The sequence below is a fragment of the Lycium ferocissimum genome, chromosome 2 (assembly GCF_029784015.1).
Source record: "Lycium ferocissimum isolate CSIRO_LF1 chromosome 2, AGI_CSIRO_Lferr_CH_V1, whole genome shotgun sequence".
NCBI classification, from domain to species: Eukaryota; Viridiplantae; Streptophyta; class Magnoliopsida; order Solanales; family Solanaceae; genus Lycium; species Lycium ferocissimum.
Genome location: NC_081343.1, coordinates 70,907,383 through 70,925,964, shown reverse-complemented (window position 1 = coordinate 70,925,964; position 18,582 = coordinate 70,907,383). Strand labels below are relative to the sequence as shown.

Below are 18,582 nucleotides of genomic sequence, written 5' to 3'. Positions count from 1 at the left end.
TTATTATTTGGAAGGAAAATTTTGTGCATGTACAGTATGATCTTTGTAACACAAAGAATATTTTCTCTTATTTGTCTCACGTAAAACAAGGTCTTCCTTATATGCTCTTTCGTGATTTTTGACACCAGTGCTAGTATAGAGGAGATCTCCACTTTGTTGATCATAATAGGAAAATATATAAGAGAATATAATTACCTTTCTCTCTCCAATTAAATATTTTAAGAACGGATCCTTCCTTGGCCATATTCAAATCTGGTCCCTTTATGGAATAATAAAATAATGTTCACTACTGATTCATAATTTCCAACTTTTATATACCTTCCTTTTTGAATCCAATACCAATCTCACTTTGGATTGGAACCTTTCCTTGTTTGGTGCAGTACCAATCTTCAAGATTTGTTCTTGCTGAATATATCGTCATTGCTTGCCGAAGTGTTCTTCATATGACAAGTTTCTGGCTATACAAATTTGAGCTTTTATTTAAACAACCCAAGAGAATTTCAAAATCCTCTTCATTTCACCTTTAATCTTGATTTATATTATTTTGAATGTAATCACATTCGTCTTCTTGAATTTGGACTTTGATAACTCTGATTGTGGACACTTATGTAAACTTGAGACCTCTTGATACTCCATAGATTTTGGGTCTTGATTTTTCCTTTTGTAGAATATTTTTCCTTCCATAGGATCGTTGTAAATATTCTTTCCATAATTCTTGCACCTTGATTTGAGTAAGTATTTTTCTTCCACATCTTCTTTCGTAAATTCCATCTCGTAATATCTTCTTTTCCATATTTAATTAGATCTTCACCAAATCCTTCTTCATCAAATAAACCTGTATCAAAAATAAATTTACCACAAGCAAATATTATTTTATTAATAGTTATGTTGGTTTGTTATCATCAAAATTGATAGGTGAAGCCTTGGACCTAACACTACATTCACTCGTCAACTTCGTTTTAGTACCAAATTGCAATTGTGTCAACTATACGAATCATCTAAATCCGTTTTGTCTAATTATAGGACTCACGGAAGACTTAGAATCATCTATATAGTTGTTAAACTCAAGTGCAACAACAAATACGACGATGCCTCTGTACCAAACTAGTTGGTTTTGCTTCATTTGAACTTGTCGCGATCCACTATCGTTTGCATATCTTTGTCAAACTGGAGATGTGGGAGGCATTTTTCATTTTTTTTTTTTTTTGGGGCGGGGGGGGGGGGGGGGGGGGGGGGGTGGGGAAGGGTTGGGCGGGTAAGTCTTTTTTCACTCTTGGGAAAACCCAAGGAACATTCAGATACTCTCATGTATTAGCTTCGAAAAGATGAAATAGTTTATTACATGCAAATATACTTGCGATACACCGACTATAATGTTACTTCTCAATGAGTTTGCACATAGGCAAGATAATACATGGCAAAAGTGACAAGGTAACCACTCATCTATAGGGATAGTAGGATATAATCTGCACTTTGGCAGACTTATAATGTGGGAGGAATCCATATATAGCCATGAGTTTGCATGTAACCGGCCTTTCGCAACAATTCATCTGCTTCCGCAGGGCCTCTGCTACCTGGCTTGTATGGTATTGGCTTGAACTCTCCATTGTCAATTCTATGCAAAAGAGGGGTAAAAATCTCCCAAGCCGCCTATATTTAACAGAATAAAAATATCACCAATCGCGTCTATGTACCAGGCAACATATACCAAAAAGAAAATGCACTACGTACCTTGAGCTCATCCCTCCGCACAAAATGCTGCTGATCCCCTCTTATTCTGCGAAATAAGAAAATATTGTTAATCCGAGCACGAAACTGTTATCTGTCAGTCTGTGTATTGCAAGAACCAAACAAGTCAAAACTGAGGCAACATGCACAAAGGCTGAGAACCATACGTGTCGAGAATCAGACGTTCATAAGCCTCTGGAATGACAACCCCTTGGTAACGCTGTGTGTACGACAGGTCTAATTCACTTTGAGCAGTTGACATTTCAAGCCCAGGTTGCTTGACCTGCATAGAGAAACAAAAGTTGTGTCACCAAAGAGCACAAGCAGAAGAGGCATTCTTTTCTTCTCTCTCTCCTTGAAATGAATGAACAAAAATTAACAGGTGGACCTCCCTATTCTCTTAAATTTAGATAATGAACAAAATAGCTGCTTCTTCTCTCTGTCTCAATATCTCTAACATTGTACTAATTTGAACACTTCCTGGACGTTATCTGAAACTATTTGATGAATAACCAAAGTAGTAGCTTGAACAGAACAAGTAGCACAGAATTATTCTCACCGTAAGCTTCATGTACATGGCTTCTGAAGGCTGGAGGCGTATCACAAACTCATTTCTCCCTTGCTTTTGACCTATTTGATATGTCACAAAAGGTATTTTCCATCATTGAACTTAGACCGAAAATCTGATACACAGCAATAAAATCACAAATAAAGGGAACCAGCAATGACCTAGTGGGTGAAGTTTCATATAATGCATAGAGTTGATGGAAAACCAAAAATGAAATCATGGTATTAAATGGCCTAGTAATGCTGAACTTCAATTAGGAGAATTAAAAGCAGCAATTATGATTTAACCTATGAACATCAAATAACATGCTTCGCAAATGAAATCAAAGAGCAAGTAATTTCATATCTTAAAAGGAGAAAAGTAACCACCAAGTTTGTGTTACTTCTTAAGTAAATTGATGCATGCTAGTGGTGATGCAATTTGCTTACATAGGTGATGCAATTTGCTAGTTTATGTAACATGAGCTAACGATCAAACATCTACAAAAATGTAAGAAAGTAGGACAAGATGATATTATCCTTAGAGAGATCAGGACACATACATCTAAATATATCACCAGGAACATCCTTAAACTGCACTCTTATTTCTGCTTTTCTTGAATTTAGCGCTTTTCCAGCCTTCATTATAAAGGGGACACCTGCAGCAGGTAAGCCACATAACTACATAAGATATCCAAGATACAGATAAAAAAGAGTAGCTGAAGTACATCTATGAAACAACAGGCTGAGATCAGCAGTAAACAAGTTTTAAACTTGTGAAATTCTTATATAACCTTCCCATCTTTCGTTGTGTATGCGTAAAACCATAGTTGCAAAAGTAGGAGTATTTGAGTTGTCAGGCACCGTCGGGTCGTCCTTATAGCCTTCATATTGTCCGAGAACAACCTCTTCATCTTTAATTGGAAGCATTGATTGAAGAACCTGCGTGGATAAGAAAACTAATAAGTGTAACAAGCACAATTCTGTGAAAAGGTAGTATTGGTTCTTCGAGTCATTTAAGTTTAATTCCTGCGTGGAGAAGGCAACAAATCTGTGAGACAAGAAAATTCTGTGAAAATGGAGTATTGTTTTTTCAAGTCATTTATTTTTAATTCCTGGTTGACCTCAGATTCAACTAACTAATGCTCAGATGGAAAGCAGCACGTGCAAAGTGTATTTACAGTGATTATCTTATCTTATTTTATCCTGCAAAGAAGTAAGCAACCACATTGATTTTGTTGCAGTGTTAACCTGATACATACCTTAACTTTTTCATCCCGAATATGTTCGGGCTTCAGAGAAACCGGCTTCTCCATGGCAACTAGACAAAGGACCTGCAGTTGGGGAGGTCAATAATAATGGTAAGAATTAACATAACCAAGCATAGTGCAGAATTCAACTGTTCAATGGTTAGAGCAATTGAAACTAAGGACGAGTCTACGCAAGGAAATAATTGCATCTATCAAAAATTTACTATGTTGATGGATTTTCCACATATATGAATATGTGCAAGCATTGGTTTTACCACAATCCTGAGACATAATCAAGAAATGCCTTCTTGTAATGTGCTTCCAGAAGAGAATCTGTGAAGTATAGTAAACCCCATATTTTAAGCTTCTAACTAACAAAGGTAGATATACAACAACAACAACATACCCAGTTTAATCCTACAAGTGGGTCTGGAGAGGGTAGAGTGTACCCAAACCTTACCCCTGCCTTGGGAGGTAGACACACACAGGGTAAAGGTATGATATGATGATTAAAAAACAACTACTACGCCTCAATCCCAAACAAGCTGGGAGTCAGCTATATGAACCCTCAGTGACCATGTTACTCCATTTAAACTCATCGCAGGCCAATATTATATGTGTACAAATAACAACAACATACCCAGTGAAATCCCATAATGTGGGGTCTGGGGAGGGTAATGTGTACGCAGACCTTACCCCTACAATGTAGGGAGGCTGTTTCCGAATATAGGTGTACAAAAATAATAATAAATATAAAAAGCATATAGCACTTATTCGCTTTAAAGTCAGAGTAATTATGGGTCACCTGCAATAGATGGTTCTGAATAATGTCACGTATAATCCTGCAAAATGAACGAATGGATAAGGTTAATTAGTACAAAAATGTAAGAAATGCAGATTAGTGAAGTTCAGAGAAGGAAAATTTATAGGCTTCATTTAGGAACATCTGCTAAGGCTATATCTGATCCTTCAAGTTAGGGAAGCAGAAGCCACTGTTTTCAAGAAAAAAGGAAAATCAAATTTAACTGGAAGTTGGATATGCCTTCTTTCTGGTAATACAGAATCCCTTTCCAAATTGCATTAAAAATCAGTGACCTGCTAAAGACCAGAGGAACCTGTGGACTAATCTGTACCGAATAGTGCAGCTTTTGGCTGGCTTTGTTGTTCAACCTCAACGCCACTCACCAAAAGAATAACTAGTAGCACATCTTCATAATCCACGTCATAACACGACTCATATGAACAGTGTGCCAAACAACTTACCAATTAAGTGACTAGCTAAATTTTGAGAACATCATTCAAAATATTATGGTGGAATTTCCGTTCTCTTTCTGCCTCCAGCAGGTCATTCTACTCTCTAACCTGAACTCACAGGCAATCGACAACTAGTCCAGTCATCAATCATCTAGCACTCCATGTTATTATATTGCAAAGGATTACATTGGAGATGGAATATCTTCAAAATCCAACAATAAGAAAAGGTTTACAGAGAAAAAAAAAATTTAGTTCTCAAGACCTAGGGCATACCCATATTCATCAAAATATCCACCGCGACCTTCAGTTCCAAAGTCCTCTCTGAAGACAATCTGCAAAAGTGGAGAAACAAAGTGACCATTTGAAGGTTAAGGACATCACTACTGAAAGCTCTAAAAAACATGGAACGAGCAACAGAAAGGACAAAAGGAAACAAATGTGGTAAGTTAGCTGATATCGATATCCAAACATTGATCTAATATTGACAACCGAGATTTCCCTTCATGATCTCAGGCTCAGCCATCGTATTGGCTCATCATGTTCGTCTTCTCCATACATCAGATAATAACAAGATAACTTAACCACCATGTAAGATATTCACTCTACATTACAGATTATTCCCTCATTATGATTTGTGAGAGGCCTGTAACTGGAGGTAGGTCCAAATAGTTCAAGAACCTGATCCTTGCCTAACAAACTAAGCAAATCTGACAATTTAAGTGGGCAGATATGTCGTTATATGCTTAGAGGAAGGCCTCATCTCTTGCCCTGTAGGCATATGGACCTTTCGTCTTTTCATTATCAGTATGGTATGAGTATCTAACTTTTTTTTTAATTTGTAATGATATGATACGGATGAGATCTCTCCCACTCCATTAATTTTCTTTATAGGTTATATTACAAAAAAGTAGTATCGTACACATGTATCGTAGAGGGAGAATATACCTGTATATTATCAATGTTGTCACGATTCCAGAGCGGCAAAAAGAAGCGATTTGCAAAGCGCAGCACCAACTGCAGCAGTTTTCATACAGTATGAGATAAATACACGTAGACATTTGAACTCATACTCAACAAGATAGTGTATTTTGGAAAGTACCAAATTCTGAACCAACTCCTTCCCCAGATAATGGTCAATGCGGTAAATTTGGGGTTCTTCAAATAGTTCTCCTATCTGAGAACTTAGTTGCTCAGCTGAAGCCAAATCCTTGCCAAAGGGCTTCTCAACAACAATGCGAGTCCAACCACCAAGATCAGCTGAAATAGTGCAAGAAAATCTTTAAAAATTTCTGTTTAGTATCCAAAAGCATCGCGAGCAAAAATAAAAACAGCTACTTATTAGCTCGCAATCTAACCAAGTACCGCGACTTGAGGACACATTACATAAGTCATACAGTAAGCTGGCAATTCTTTGTTCTCAAATCTAAATTAGAATGTAAGAATTCAACAGAAAATCCAAGCTGCAAACTGTAAAAATCTCAAACTAATGAAAACTTTACACAAGGGTTTACAAATTTGCGCCAAAAAAGAATTATTTGTTCATTGAAAGGAGATTTTTCTTTTGTTGTACAAGTCAAGCTTATTCATTCCAGTTTACTCCTAAAAAATTATAGATACCGAAAGCGTTAAATTTGATCTTACTTTTTAAAAAATGTATTACCTATCATTAGTTTTGTATGACAATTCTTCGAGCTAAAAAGGGACAATTTCTTTAAAAAGACAATCGCATCCAGAAAGGAAGGTAAGGAAACAGTAACACATATTCGTAATTTTTATTAACATTAGGCAGTAGCTATAACCATGCAGAAATGTTTAAAGTCATCTTTAAAGCCTACTAATGAAAGACCAAAAGAATGAGGATTGGATTTGTAATCAGTTAAGTTGAACTCATTCCGAGAAGAAATACATACATTTGTTCATACAATATCTTTTTATCATTCTGCAAACAGAGGGATATACTGATGGGGGAAGAGCAAAGTAGAAGAGTCTTCTGGATGACCCTTCTGTGCTATTTTTTGAGATTTCATGCTCAGATATCGCCTTGTCCAGTGCAATAAAGCCCTCCCCAGAATCATAAGAGCCACTAACGTATTTAATCTGAAAGAGCAATGGCGAGTAAGCAAATAGCACACGTGAAAAGAATATAAAAAATATTTCCACTCACCAGTTGCAAAAACTCTGACACTTCTTCGTTTTCTTTTCCCTTAGAAAGATACCTGCAATTAGAGAAGGTCATTAAGACAGTACAACAAATATATGAAGTAGAAGAATACTTTAATCAGAAGGAAGCTGAACTACAACAAAAAGATCTTTCTTTTAGAGGGAAACTAGTGGGGCACATGGTGGCAAGAACAATCCTACAGAAGAACAGATAAGCTTGAAAACCTTCTCTAGCTTTATTTATTTATTTATTTTTATTTTTTTTTGGAAAAAATAATTCAAAGCTGTGGTCATCCTCACTTCCCTTAATAAGGAGACCAAGACAAAAAGTATCTGAAGAACATGGACATAAATAGAGACAAGGTGATCAACAAAATACTTCATCATGAAATGGATACTGGAAAATGCAACAGATAGCACTCACCCGCGAATACGGCCTCTCAAGTCATCATCAGAAATTTTGGTCCTTGCATAGCCAAATATGTGAACTTCGTTGGATTGCAGGAATCCCTGATAGTGCACAGCCCAATGGCGGAGTTAGCATATTGCCTGAATGAGCTCCACAAACTTTTTGACTAGTAGTATAACTGGATATGACTAGTTAGATATTTTCTATGACTAGGTTTTAGATATAGCTTTGACCAGTGACGGAGCCACATGCATCCAAGGGGTGTCAAACCGACACCCCTTCACTGGAAAATTACACTGTATGGATACGTAAAAAAAAAAAAATATATATATATATATATATATATTTTGTGTAAATATACTATGTGTTGAATCCCCTAAATTTCTTCGTATATTCACGTTTCATATTTTGACACCCCTTAGTAATGATATTAGTTTTGCCACCGGCTTTGACATATGAGATGCAGGAAATTCAAGGCAAAAAAAATCAGATTACCACAAAGAGCAAACACTAAATGTACCTGGCGATAGAGGTTGAAGAGTGCAGGAAAAGTTTTCTTCTTGGCAAGATCACCAGAAGCACCAAGAACAATAATAGAAAGACACCCAGTTTCAGGTATATTATCATTGTCTCTAAAAGACTCATTCCTAATAGAACCCCTATTCTCCATGCACCATGATGCCGCCATCTTCAAGCCCCCACAACCAGCTCGAACTCAATTCAGCCAAGTACGATCACTCAACCTTGTGACTTGCAATCTATAAATTAATAATCAGTCAATAAAAAAAACTGACATATAACATACTGGACCCTGTAAGTTATGATTAAAACAACAGTATTCATTCCATCACTAATTGGGAAGTTAAAAACAGTAATCAACTTTGCTAATTCAGGCAAGTATGATATCTTCAACCTTGTGATTAGCAATCTATAAATTAATAATCAGTCAATCAAACACTGTAAATTGCGATTAAAACAACAGTATTCATTCCATCACTAATTGGGAAGTTAACAAGATTTACAAAGACTGCACAAAGCAATCAACTTTGCTAACTTAACTACTCATATTCACAAAGTAGGCGGAGGATCCAAGAAACATAAAAGAATATAATGTTAAAAAGAGCAGTTGATGACAACATAAGATTAATTAAACCTGAATTAGCAGACAATAATGGATGGAAGATCAAAAAATTAGCAAGTAAAAGAAGCAAAAATTAAGCAAGCAATGAACTAACACATCGAATGATAAATAATTCACCAAACTAACAGAGACAAGGAACCAACTTTTAGGTATTGAAAAAGAGAGAAAGCAGTATAAAGAAAAGGAATTGGATCAAACCTGAAGAAATAGTAATAAAAGGATAAAAGAGAGGCAAAAAGCAAAACGATGTTTTTGCTGATGTATAGGATATTTGTAAAAGATATAGTATATATTAATTTCAAGATATACATTAATTAATAATAACATTATAGAGATGCCTTTCACCTACCACTTTATTTTGACTTGGGTATGCATTATACGAATTTAGAGAGCCGCCGTGCCCTTTGACGACTCTCGTTGTTCCTACTTCTAATTTCCAAACCAACCACTTTTTAACGCCGTTCTCCATTTTACATTTTTTCACATAGTTAATCTCTTATTTGGACAGTAAACAAAATTAATTATTGTAATGACTGAACTATTAGTAGACGTGTCAATTGATTAACGACTTTATAGTCCAAATATTCCAAACAGGAGAGAGTCAAGAGTAGGTGGACCATGCGATGTTTCCAAGATTCAACAAAAGGTAAGAAAAAAAAGATATTACTATTATATAAGAGGGAATGTGAGGACTTTTGTAGTCCTCACAATAATTTCCCAAATTTTTAAAAAAATTTCATTAATTACTTTTATGTCCTAATTTTATTTATTTAAGTCATTTTTTTGTTTTTTGTTTTTAAAGCTCTACTTTTCAAAAAAAAGCGCATTTGGAATTTTCGTGACTTTTAGAAATTTTACAATAATTTTCAAATTTTTTTTTAAAATTTTTTAATTAATTACTTTTAGGTCCTAATCTTATTTATTTATGTCAAAGACTTTTCACCTCCTACCTCACTTTGAAAAGGTAAGAAAAAAAAAGATTTTTTCCATATCCATGTTCGAACCCCTAATCCCTAATTAAGAGAGAAAGTTAAATTATGTATTTGTCTTAAAAGTTCATTAACTATGTATAGATTATTTATTTAGAATTAAATAACAAAATTAGGATACATAAGTTACTGGTTCCAAATTTGATTTAGTTAAAATATGACTTATTTTTCAATGGGTATAATTAGATATAAAAAAAAAAAAAATATTAGCTCTAAGTTGTTCCATAACTAGTTTTTTGACTAGTTTATGACTTTTTTTCAATTAGATATAAAAAAAAAAAAAATATTAGCTCTAAGTTGTTCCATTTTGTTTGATATTATATTTTTATTTAAATTACAAGTTTCACTTTTTTTTAAAAAATCCTGGATTGATAGTTATGTTTACATAATAAATGATGTCACCGCTAGATCACCAATTTGTCTGTAGCCTGAATATATAATTTACTGGCCCTACAATAAATAATTTGGGAAAATTGAAGCCATTTTGTTATACTGATCTGATTTTTATTCTCCAATATCCAGGAGTCAAAATAAATCTTTATTTCCTATATTAAGCATGATAGCGGCTGCTTATTTTTGACCGAGAGAAACACGCCCTGGAATTCTTTTCTCATATTTAGGTTTAGGAGCCTTTGTGGAAATTTTCTTTCCATTATGTACAAATCGTCAACAAGGGGGAGACCACTGGACTTTGAAACTGGAAATGTCTTCTCCAGTAAGTTCTAAACCAGCCTTTATTTCTTTCTTCTTTCTCTCTTAATCAAGCTCAAATTATCAACAAAGCTATGACCGCTTGACTTTGAACCTAACAGTTGATTAATTTCTCTAATTCTTTCTTGCTAGAGGGATGAAGCAAGACCTGAAGCAGAAGCTCAAATTTACTTATACATTGTAAATCCTTACATTTGGTTATCGACAGATCAAGCAAAGAAATATCTGAAGTTCATTTTCAATCTATATTTGAATGAGGAACAACATATCTCCAAGTTCCAACCTCCTCTTTTGGCATACAACTCCAGAAAGTGACTATCCATTTTGAAGCAAAGAGGACCATGTACATAACATACGTCTTAGCTTCTAGTGACAACTGATTACAGAACCAACAAGGATTACAGATAACACTTGATTAGAGTAGACTATGATCATAACCCTGAAATGAACCATATTACAATTTCAACCACTTTGGCTTAATTTTCTTCTTATCAGCAGCAGGCTTTTGATCTGGTACTGAAGTAGGGGGGTCGCTTTTTGGAGGTTCATCTCTGCTAGGTTCACCAGGTTCCTCCTTGTCTATCATAGTATCCAATCCTAGCAAAGACATGACCACTTCTTGAAGGTAGGGCCCAGATGCTGCAGCGCCGTCATCACCTGAGAATAAGTTGAGCCATAAGATTAATGACTAATAATAATAATCTTAAAGAGACTGGGGAGAGTGTACATCACAGAACAAAACCAATATCATAAGATGAAAGAAAGTCGGCAGAAGATTCCTTTAAAGTTTTAAACCGGCCGTAAGGCTATACACCAAAAGAACCAACAGAAGAACATCCAGGACTAGATAGATATCGAGAAGGGATTCACCTTACATGGATTCTCATTTGCCTAGACGTACCAAAATTTTTAAGGTTATAATGTCAGTACGGGTACTTTGTGCAGAACCTTCAAAATTACATAAGACTTAATAAAAATTGACTTTATCCACATGGAATACGTACCTGTACTGAATATATGACGTACCCAAATCCACGAATCATAATAAAGGGACTAAAGAAGAAAGAAAATTAAGTTTAATCAAAACCACGTTGTCCCTCTCCATGGACTAGACATGCTGGAGAAAAGTACGCCATAATTTATTATTACACTTGGGCCTTTGATTCTAGAGTTCCCAAGAGAGCACCCATATGGAAGCACAAATCCCATGACATGCAACATATAGCAAACCCTCCCCCCACAACCCCAGAGAAGGGAGAAGATAACCTTCACTGTCACCCAACCTAAAACCATTTACATCTAACAACTCCAACCTCCCATTATTACTGATCAACAAACTTCTCCTGTTTCATTATTCCTGTACACTTAAACCAGGAAAAAAAAAAAAAAAAAAAACCATTTTGGCAAAAAGAGAATACCCTCCATAATGTGGAGAAAAAAAAAATCTAATTAAAGTGTCATTGTAGAGCCACGAGTCACATTCTTGGACACTTTCCAATGCTCGCTTCTCCAAACTGTCCTCTTAGTAGATACCAGGTTCAGCCTCTCGGAAAATTATCGCCACCATTAACATACCTTGATCAAGCATAGCAACTTTATGTGCTTAGCCGCTTATTGTGTGGGCAAGAAGTGTTTGGAAATGAGAAAGCACGCTAAAAGCCTAAAGACACAAGGGAAGCTCACAGAGAGACAGATTGTTGGGTTGAACTTCTTTTGCTGCTCACTCAAAGGGTTGTTTACTTGGTCTCAAATGAATGTGAGCACACAGCGATCTCTAACTTCCTAGTTCCCAAATGGACAGCCACGATCCAGCAAGGCAAGTGCCTGCTGGACTTTGTGGTGTCTTATGTATACCCGCATGGATGCTTTACCAATCATCCGTAAGATAAGTAACACAAAAAATGGGTAAAAACTCGCCTTGTATCATCCGAGAGTACCCTTGGCAGAGACTCTCTAAAACGCTCCCAAGAGTTGGAAATTTTGGTCCACTTACAAAACGCAATTTTTCAGAATAAACAGTAACAGTTCCTGCACAACTTTGAAAATTCATATCTGAATCGTATTTAATAGGTTTTTAACGAATAATATGTCAACAGAAAGTCCTAAACAATTATATTCTGAAAAAATATATAACACCCTGTATTTCTTCTTCTTCTTCTTTTTTTTTTTTTTTTTTTTTTGACATTGGTAACATTATCACACCCTGTAATTCCGAGCGTGTAATGTCCATAAATCAAATTACAGCTCATAGTTTTTTCAAGAACCTGTAACAATTTCACGTAAATAAGTACGCGAAAAGAGTATGCATATGAGCATCTAGGGAGTTGGGCGATGGAGACTTTAGTTTTTTTTTTTTTTTTTTTTTTTTTTTTGAAGTACAGCTCTTATTGATGGAAACCAGCATTAAGAGGGTGCTAGCACATATATTACAGCTGACAGCTTACAATCAACATGAGATTCAGGATTCTGGTGATGAAAAGATATGCCATACTAGGCTATTGATTAACACACATGAATCTTCCCTCTAAAAAGAGCGAGGACTAAGTAGAAGTGTATTATCGTGATTGGGTCAAGGAGAAAGATTCTCTTTTAGCCCCTCACACCTCCCGGTTGCAATGTTTTCTTAGAAGCATCACCAAAAACATTAAACTTAAATCACCACTGAAATATATTAAGTATGCAAGTCATTGCATGTTTATGACCAAATATATAACAGAGGTTTCAAAGAATTAAAGTTACAAAAGTGCAGAGGATTCAGACAGTTAACAGTTTGCACTAACCTTTGGGTAGATCGTAAGAGAAATAGACAATAGCACCAGGAATAAATCCAGCAGAATAGAAATCCTGAGATGCATCTTTTATTTGCTTCTTAGGAGGAGTAGTATCTGAAATTATGAAGCATTAAATTTTCAGCAATGCCATTATAAACTCCTCTCGCAAGCGAAATATAGGAAAAAGTAAAATGTAACAACTGTTTAGGATACTCTTACAGATATAGAAAGGCAGTTCCGGGTGAGTGATCACTTTCATAAGAAGGTCAAGTAAGCTCTGGATTGTCTCTGATGGGTGAAATGTGGCCTCCAATGTGTAATTATCCGGAAAGCGTACTCTGATTACTGCCTGAACAACAGAGACCAACATGTGATATGAAAACCAACAATGTCGGATCCTAAGGCGATGAAAATTAAGGTCTCCGGGGCTTTAAGCGCAAAGCCGCAATCAAAACCAATGCCTAGAAGAGGTGCGGATGAAGAAACATATAAAAGAAGACATGAGTATAATGAAGAAAAATCAATATGAAGACAAGAAGTCGTACGGACGAAGAAATTCGAAAAAACTGCAATTAAGTGAAATATATGAATCAAAATCATGTCATTTAAGTTTCAAAAATCATTTTCAACTTCTAATTCAAATGTAAACTCCAGTTTTAAATTTCAATACAATCTTTCTGATTAGTTTTTTCTAAAGCAATTTTTTTAATTTCCTCTTCCTAATCACTGACATTCATTCACCCGCAACGGTGGCTCAGTTAGTTGAGAATGGGGATTTCATAATGAAGGTCTCAGGTTCAAAAACCCCTGCCTACGACAGCAGGGGATTTGCCTTATGGGTCGAGCTCGTCGCACGGGGCTTGCCTAGTGCTGGTTACCTCTCCTGTGTGGTTTGCGAGCTATTGCACAGGAGCTGGGTTTACCCTGTGCGCACCCGAAGGGTAGCGGCTGCGGGTTCCCATGTCATCCAAAAAAAATCACTGACATTCATTCACAATGTTTTATAAACCATTAATATATCATGTTGCCAGCTACATTTATTGCTTATCGCCGCCCTCTCCAAGAGAGAGCCCACAGTGAGGCAGAGGCCTTAGCCTTATGTAGACACTAAAGAACTGCCTAAGCATTCAGCCTCAGCTATACCTACCTTCAGAATGCAAGCGTGCCTTTAACAATAATACTGATGGAAAAAAAAAAAATGCCAAATCTAACACTAAAAATATTCTGACTTGATACAAGTGAAAGGATCATCTGGAGAGAAGGATCGACTGAAAACCTTAGTTATCCTTGCTGTTATCCTTGCTTTGCGTGCAGCTTCTTCTTCCTCGCGAATTTTCTTTGTCTTCAAGTGCTTTTCTGTTGAAAATTTTCACAACACCAGTTAGAATGCGCAGCATCATAAAATAACCCAACGACTGTATACTTTTTCAGCAGATCTGTAGTAAATAAACAAGAATAGCCAGCGGGAATGGAAGGAACCCTTGAAGGTAAAAACGTTGAAGAAACAGTGAATTTACTGCAAACAAATAAGAATAATAGTCAAATGTTTACAGTTTTAGTGTAATTAGTCAATTAACTCCACAAGCAACTAATTGACATATTTCTTTCTTCTTCTATAGGAGGTCAACTAGGAATCTCACTTTAGCAAATACTTGAAGCCATATTTAATCTGAAGTTCCATCTAACAAGTGTATCTTACCTTCTTTTTTTGTTCCCAAAAGTCTATAATAATCCTCCGGTGTGAACTCATAGAAGTCTTCTGGCTCCTCTGACACTGCAGAAGACGATTAGGAAGGGTCACAACAAAATAAAATGAGCATATATGAAAAACTGACAATAGACTCATGTTTAGGAAGTTGTATTAGTGATAATGCTCTCTATATCAAGCACGAAGTACCGTTGCTGGAAACATCAGAAGCCGTTGAAGAAGCTGGTGCTGTTTCAAATACGCGGATTTCACGTCCAAACTTTTCTTTTGCAGCTGCAAGCTTCATCTGAGTTTACCCAATAAAACAGAAAAGTTAGAATCCATAACCGAAAAGAGTATTTCCATGCTAAAAGTAACAAACAAAGTCTTCCTCGGTTTTAGCTTTTGAGGGAGTAACTGAAGAAGTAAAGCCGAAAGTACTTTTATTTTTTTGATAAGTTAAAGCCGAAAGTTCTTATACAAGGTAAAGGGTCAAGCTATTACAAATGTCTCAAGCAAGAACCTTAACTTTTTACTTCTGGGAGTTTTATGGCCTACACACATCTCTACCGTCTTTTGATCGCTAAGTAGTCAAATCACTAGCCGAGTCTATGAGCCTTCTTTTTTGGAAGCTCGTGGAGTCTCTTTGGGTGCTCTCAGTTATTGAAGCGTAAAAATATTTCCCACAATGAACCTATCTCCTTAATTCTTTTGTTCTAATACTATAATTGCACGAGCCTTCAAGAAGAGGGAATAAAGCACCAGTAATTCATGAAACTACTCCTATACAGCACTTGAATTATCAAAGCCAATATTACTCATCCTCCCGGACAAAGACTTGCTACTCTTCATTTAAGAAATTCTACTCAAAACTATGTTCTAGTCTTCTAGACCCTACTCCTGCTACAAGTACTAATTGAAGATGTGCACGAGATTGTTGAAGATGTAATGGTAGCTCTTCCCGTCCTTTTTTCTTCAACGGTGGTGTTCGGGCCAGCTTGCGCAAATCTCGACTATTTCTCCTGCTACCTCCCATCAGCACATGTATCGGATAATTTGGCCCATTAAGGCTTAGGCAGCTGGAAAGAAATCACCTAGTATTTTTTGTCTCTGCTTGGATTTGAACCTAATACCTCATGATTCTCTAATAACCTCATTGAGGCCACACTCTTGGGTCGCAACTTGGAATCATGAAATAGATATTTGCAACAAAACTATCAATTCACAATTTAAATAAAATAAAGAAGTAACAATTCAGAATAGTGTGATAATTATTGTAAGGCTGAAGAATGAGACTGAATACATAAAAGCCGAAAGGAAGCATGAGATACAGATTACACAACAACAACGCCTCACCCCCCAACTTATGTTGTGGTTGGGTATATAAATCCTCATTGACCATGTCGCTTCGTTTAAGCTCTTCTAAAGCCAATATTACAGAAAATAAAAATATAAATAGAAAAACTAGGAGTTCTTTATATTTTCTAGTAGTATGTAAATCTCTGAGATGACTAGAAGACTCATATAAAGCATAGCACCTAAAAGAAACGTACTAACATGACTAAAACATATTCCCAACTAATTGATATTTGTCTATATAGATCTTTTACTTCCATTATATCCTATTTTTCGCCAAGTTTGCATGGAACCCAAGAATATAGGCCTTGCGAGATACAAATTAATAGGTGAAAATACATGAACCATCTTATATGCTAGACTATTTCAGCAAACAAAATTTCAAACATGCCAACATAATTTTTTATATTCATCAACTAATATTTGATCTCCAAGATTAGTTTTCATATTATTATAAGCATATATTTCGAGCAACCATACTGCCGATTACAGGGCTTCTTATTGCAACCCAATTAATCATTTCACTTAGACGTCCTTCAATTATTTATCCCTCTTCTAACAATCACATTGTTTCAGTCCTTTTCTTCATAACTAGGATAGGGGATGATTAGCGGAATGTAGTCTATTTCTTACCAGGTTTGACGCTTCGAAATCCTATTCATTTTCACCAATGAAACCACTGGAGATTTCTACATCGACAATCCTTTCAAGCACTCAAACACTTATACCTGGAACTCTAACAAAACCCTGGAGAGCATATAGATAGGGCCCTGAAGATAATTAAATGCCGTATGGGTTGATTACAAATATAGAACAAAAGGAAAGTGCAACAATCACTAGTCTGAATCTCACACTTGTATGCTAGACATTTGCTCTATCCAGTACTACAACAACAACATACCCAATGTAATCCCAGAAGTGGGGTTTGGGGAGGGTAGGATGTAGGCACACCTTACCTCTACTTCTATGGGGGGTAGAGAGGTTGTTTCAGATAGACCCTCGGCTCTATCCACTACTAGAGAAACTAAAAGGTAATACAGTTTATTTGTGTGCAAACATAGAGAGCACCAAGATCATATAATTTGCATCTACTGATCGTCTAGCCAAAATTCTCATTCACAGCAACTCTCAAACAATGGAATGTATGTAAATGGGCTTTGAAGATTAACAAGAAGCAGCTCGGTAATAGCATCATGTCCAACTAAGCTAACATACAGCAGATAGAACTGGCACCTTTTTTTGTATTCAGATTTTTACTGGAAATATTGCTTTAAACTGGACTGAGTCTTTATACAAACTTCTTTCTAAAAGATTCTAAAGAAAGAGAATGAAATAGATCATTGTCTTTAAGCAATCAAGATGGGCATGTCATCTTTTCCCACAATGAATCAACCATCTAAACAACGTTTGTACTGATCTGAATACTCCAACCAGTATCCCAATTCCACAAAAAGGGGATAAAGGGTACTAAAATTATCAGGGTTAAGACAGGAATCACAACAGAAGAAGAATGAGATTGAAATGAATACCTTAGCTGATTCCAACTCCATTTGATCAACGGTTGTGAATCTCTGACGCTTTATAGATGATGCTATAGAATCAGCTCTCATCAGCAAAGCTAATTCTTCACGAATTCGCCTTTGCCTCTTTCCTTTATTGAAATTACTTACAGCTTTATATTTCTATACTTCTCTTTCTGTGGGTTACCTTTCCGAATTCGGGTTTTAATAATTGGGGATATGGGCTAACGGGCTTAATTATATAGGTCCGGTCCAGTGTTATTGTTGTCAAATTGGGGTCGAAATAGGGATTTTGCATAAATAACCAGTCGAATTGATTTTTTTTTTTTAACCGGTATACGTATATTATGCTTCCGTCAATTATTTTTAGATTAAACAGTTTGGTGGATGACTATTTAAGTTAATTTCTCTAGAAAAGTAATGGTCCACAAATAGTTTTTTGCGTTGTTGCTTTAAAAAGGTTCTTGTTTAAGAAATATATACAAAAATAATTTCGGCATTACATAACTTGAACAACTGAACACTACGCTTTCAAAATTATGTTAGGTAGACATAATTTTAACACATTCTATATATTTTATTAAACTATCCACAAGTCTTGTTAAAGATTACATTGTTCACAAGTCATGAGGTGGATCGTAATTTTAATACAATCCTCATTTTATCTATCTTGTTAAATTAGTCACAAATCTTGCTAGATAAATAATTTTACATGTGTTTTAAATTATTCACGAGTTTTCTCGTAGTTACGACACTTGGTACTATATTTCTCATCCCTTTCTTGCCATATTGTTCTATCACATGGGCAAATCTTCCTATATTGTTCAATTCGCTCATAAGCTTGTAGGATTGACAAGACTAACAACAACAATAATACATCGGACGTAATTGCACAAGTAGAGTTTAGGGAGAGTGGTGTGTACACAACCTCACCCCTATCTTGTGAAGGTAGAGAGGTTGCTTCTGGTAAATTTTAATAAGGCATATGAAATCAAGTATGGAAAGGAAAAATAGTAGAGAAGAAAATAATGGAAAAAGGAAAAGTAGCAACGATAAATAA

At 35.7% G+C, this 18,582-nt stretch overlaps 2 protein-coding genes across 4 annotated transcripts; both read right to left on the bottom strand.

The window, feature by feature from the left end:
- Positions 1 to 1,289: 1,289 nt before the first annotated feature.
- On the bottom strand, positions 1,290 to 9,004 carry LOC132047298 (glucose-6-phosphate 1-dehydrogenase, cytoplasmic isoform). Of its 2 annotated transcripts, none has more exons than XM_059438305.1 (16): positions 8,838 to 9,004; positions 7,868 to 8,105; positions 7,363 to 7,448; positions 6,943 to 6,994; positions 6,689 to 6,875; positions 5,878 to 6,035; positions 5,724 to 5,792; positions 5,052 to 5,110; positions 4,330 to 4,366; positions 3,537 to 3,608; positions 3,069 to 3,216; positions 2,838 to 2,933; positions 2,288 to 2,358; positions 1,896 to 2,011; positions 1,732 to 1,777; positions 1,290 to 1,650 (listed from the first exon to the last, which is right to left on the bottom strand). In XM_059438305.1, the coding sequence occupies exons 2-16, from the start codon at positions 8,033 to 8,035 to the stop codon at positions 1,483 to 1,485; spliced, it is 1,533 nt and encodes a 510-aa protein (XP_059294288.1). In that variant the 5' UTR covers positions 8,036 to 8,105; positions 8,838 to 9,004; the 3' UTR covers positions 1,290 to 1,482. The 2 variants fall into 2 exon arrangements, with proteins under 2 accessions (XP_059294288.1, XP_059294289.1); XM_059438306.1 differs by lacking the exon at positions 8,838 to 9,004 and adding an exon at positions 8,687 to 8,827 and having other exon boundaries at positions 7,868 to 8,097.
- Positions 9,005 to 10,325: 1,321 nt separating this feature from the next.
- On the bottom strand, positions 10,326 to 17,693 carry LOC132047301 (plant UBX domain-containing protein 1). Of its 2 annotated transcripts, none has more exons than XM_059438308.1 (7): positions 17,532 to 17,693; positions 14,857 to 14,953; positions 14,659 to 14,733; positions 14,236 to 14,315; positions 13,179 to 13,308; positions 12,969 to 13,073; positions 10,326 to 10,845 (listed from the first exon to the last, which is right to left on the bottom strand). In XM_059438308.1, exons 1-7 carry the CDS (start codon positions 17,610 to 17,612, stop codon positions 10,643 to 10,645), a joined length of 771 nt encoding a protein of 256 aa, XP_059294291.1. In that variant the 5' UTR covers positions 17,613 to 17,693; the 3' UTR covers positions 10,326 to 10,642. The 2 variants fall into 2 exon arrangements, with proteins under 2 accessions (XP_059294291.1, XP_059294292.1); XM_059438309.1 differs by lacking the exon at positions 10,326 to 10,845 and adding an exon at positions 11,706 to 12,216.
- Positions 17,694 to 18,582: the final 889 nt, after the last annotated feature.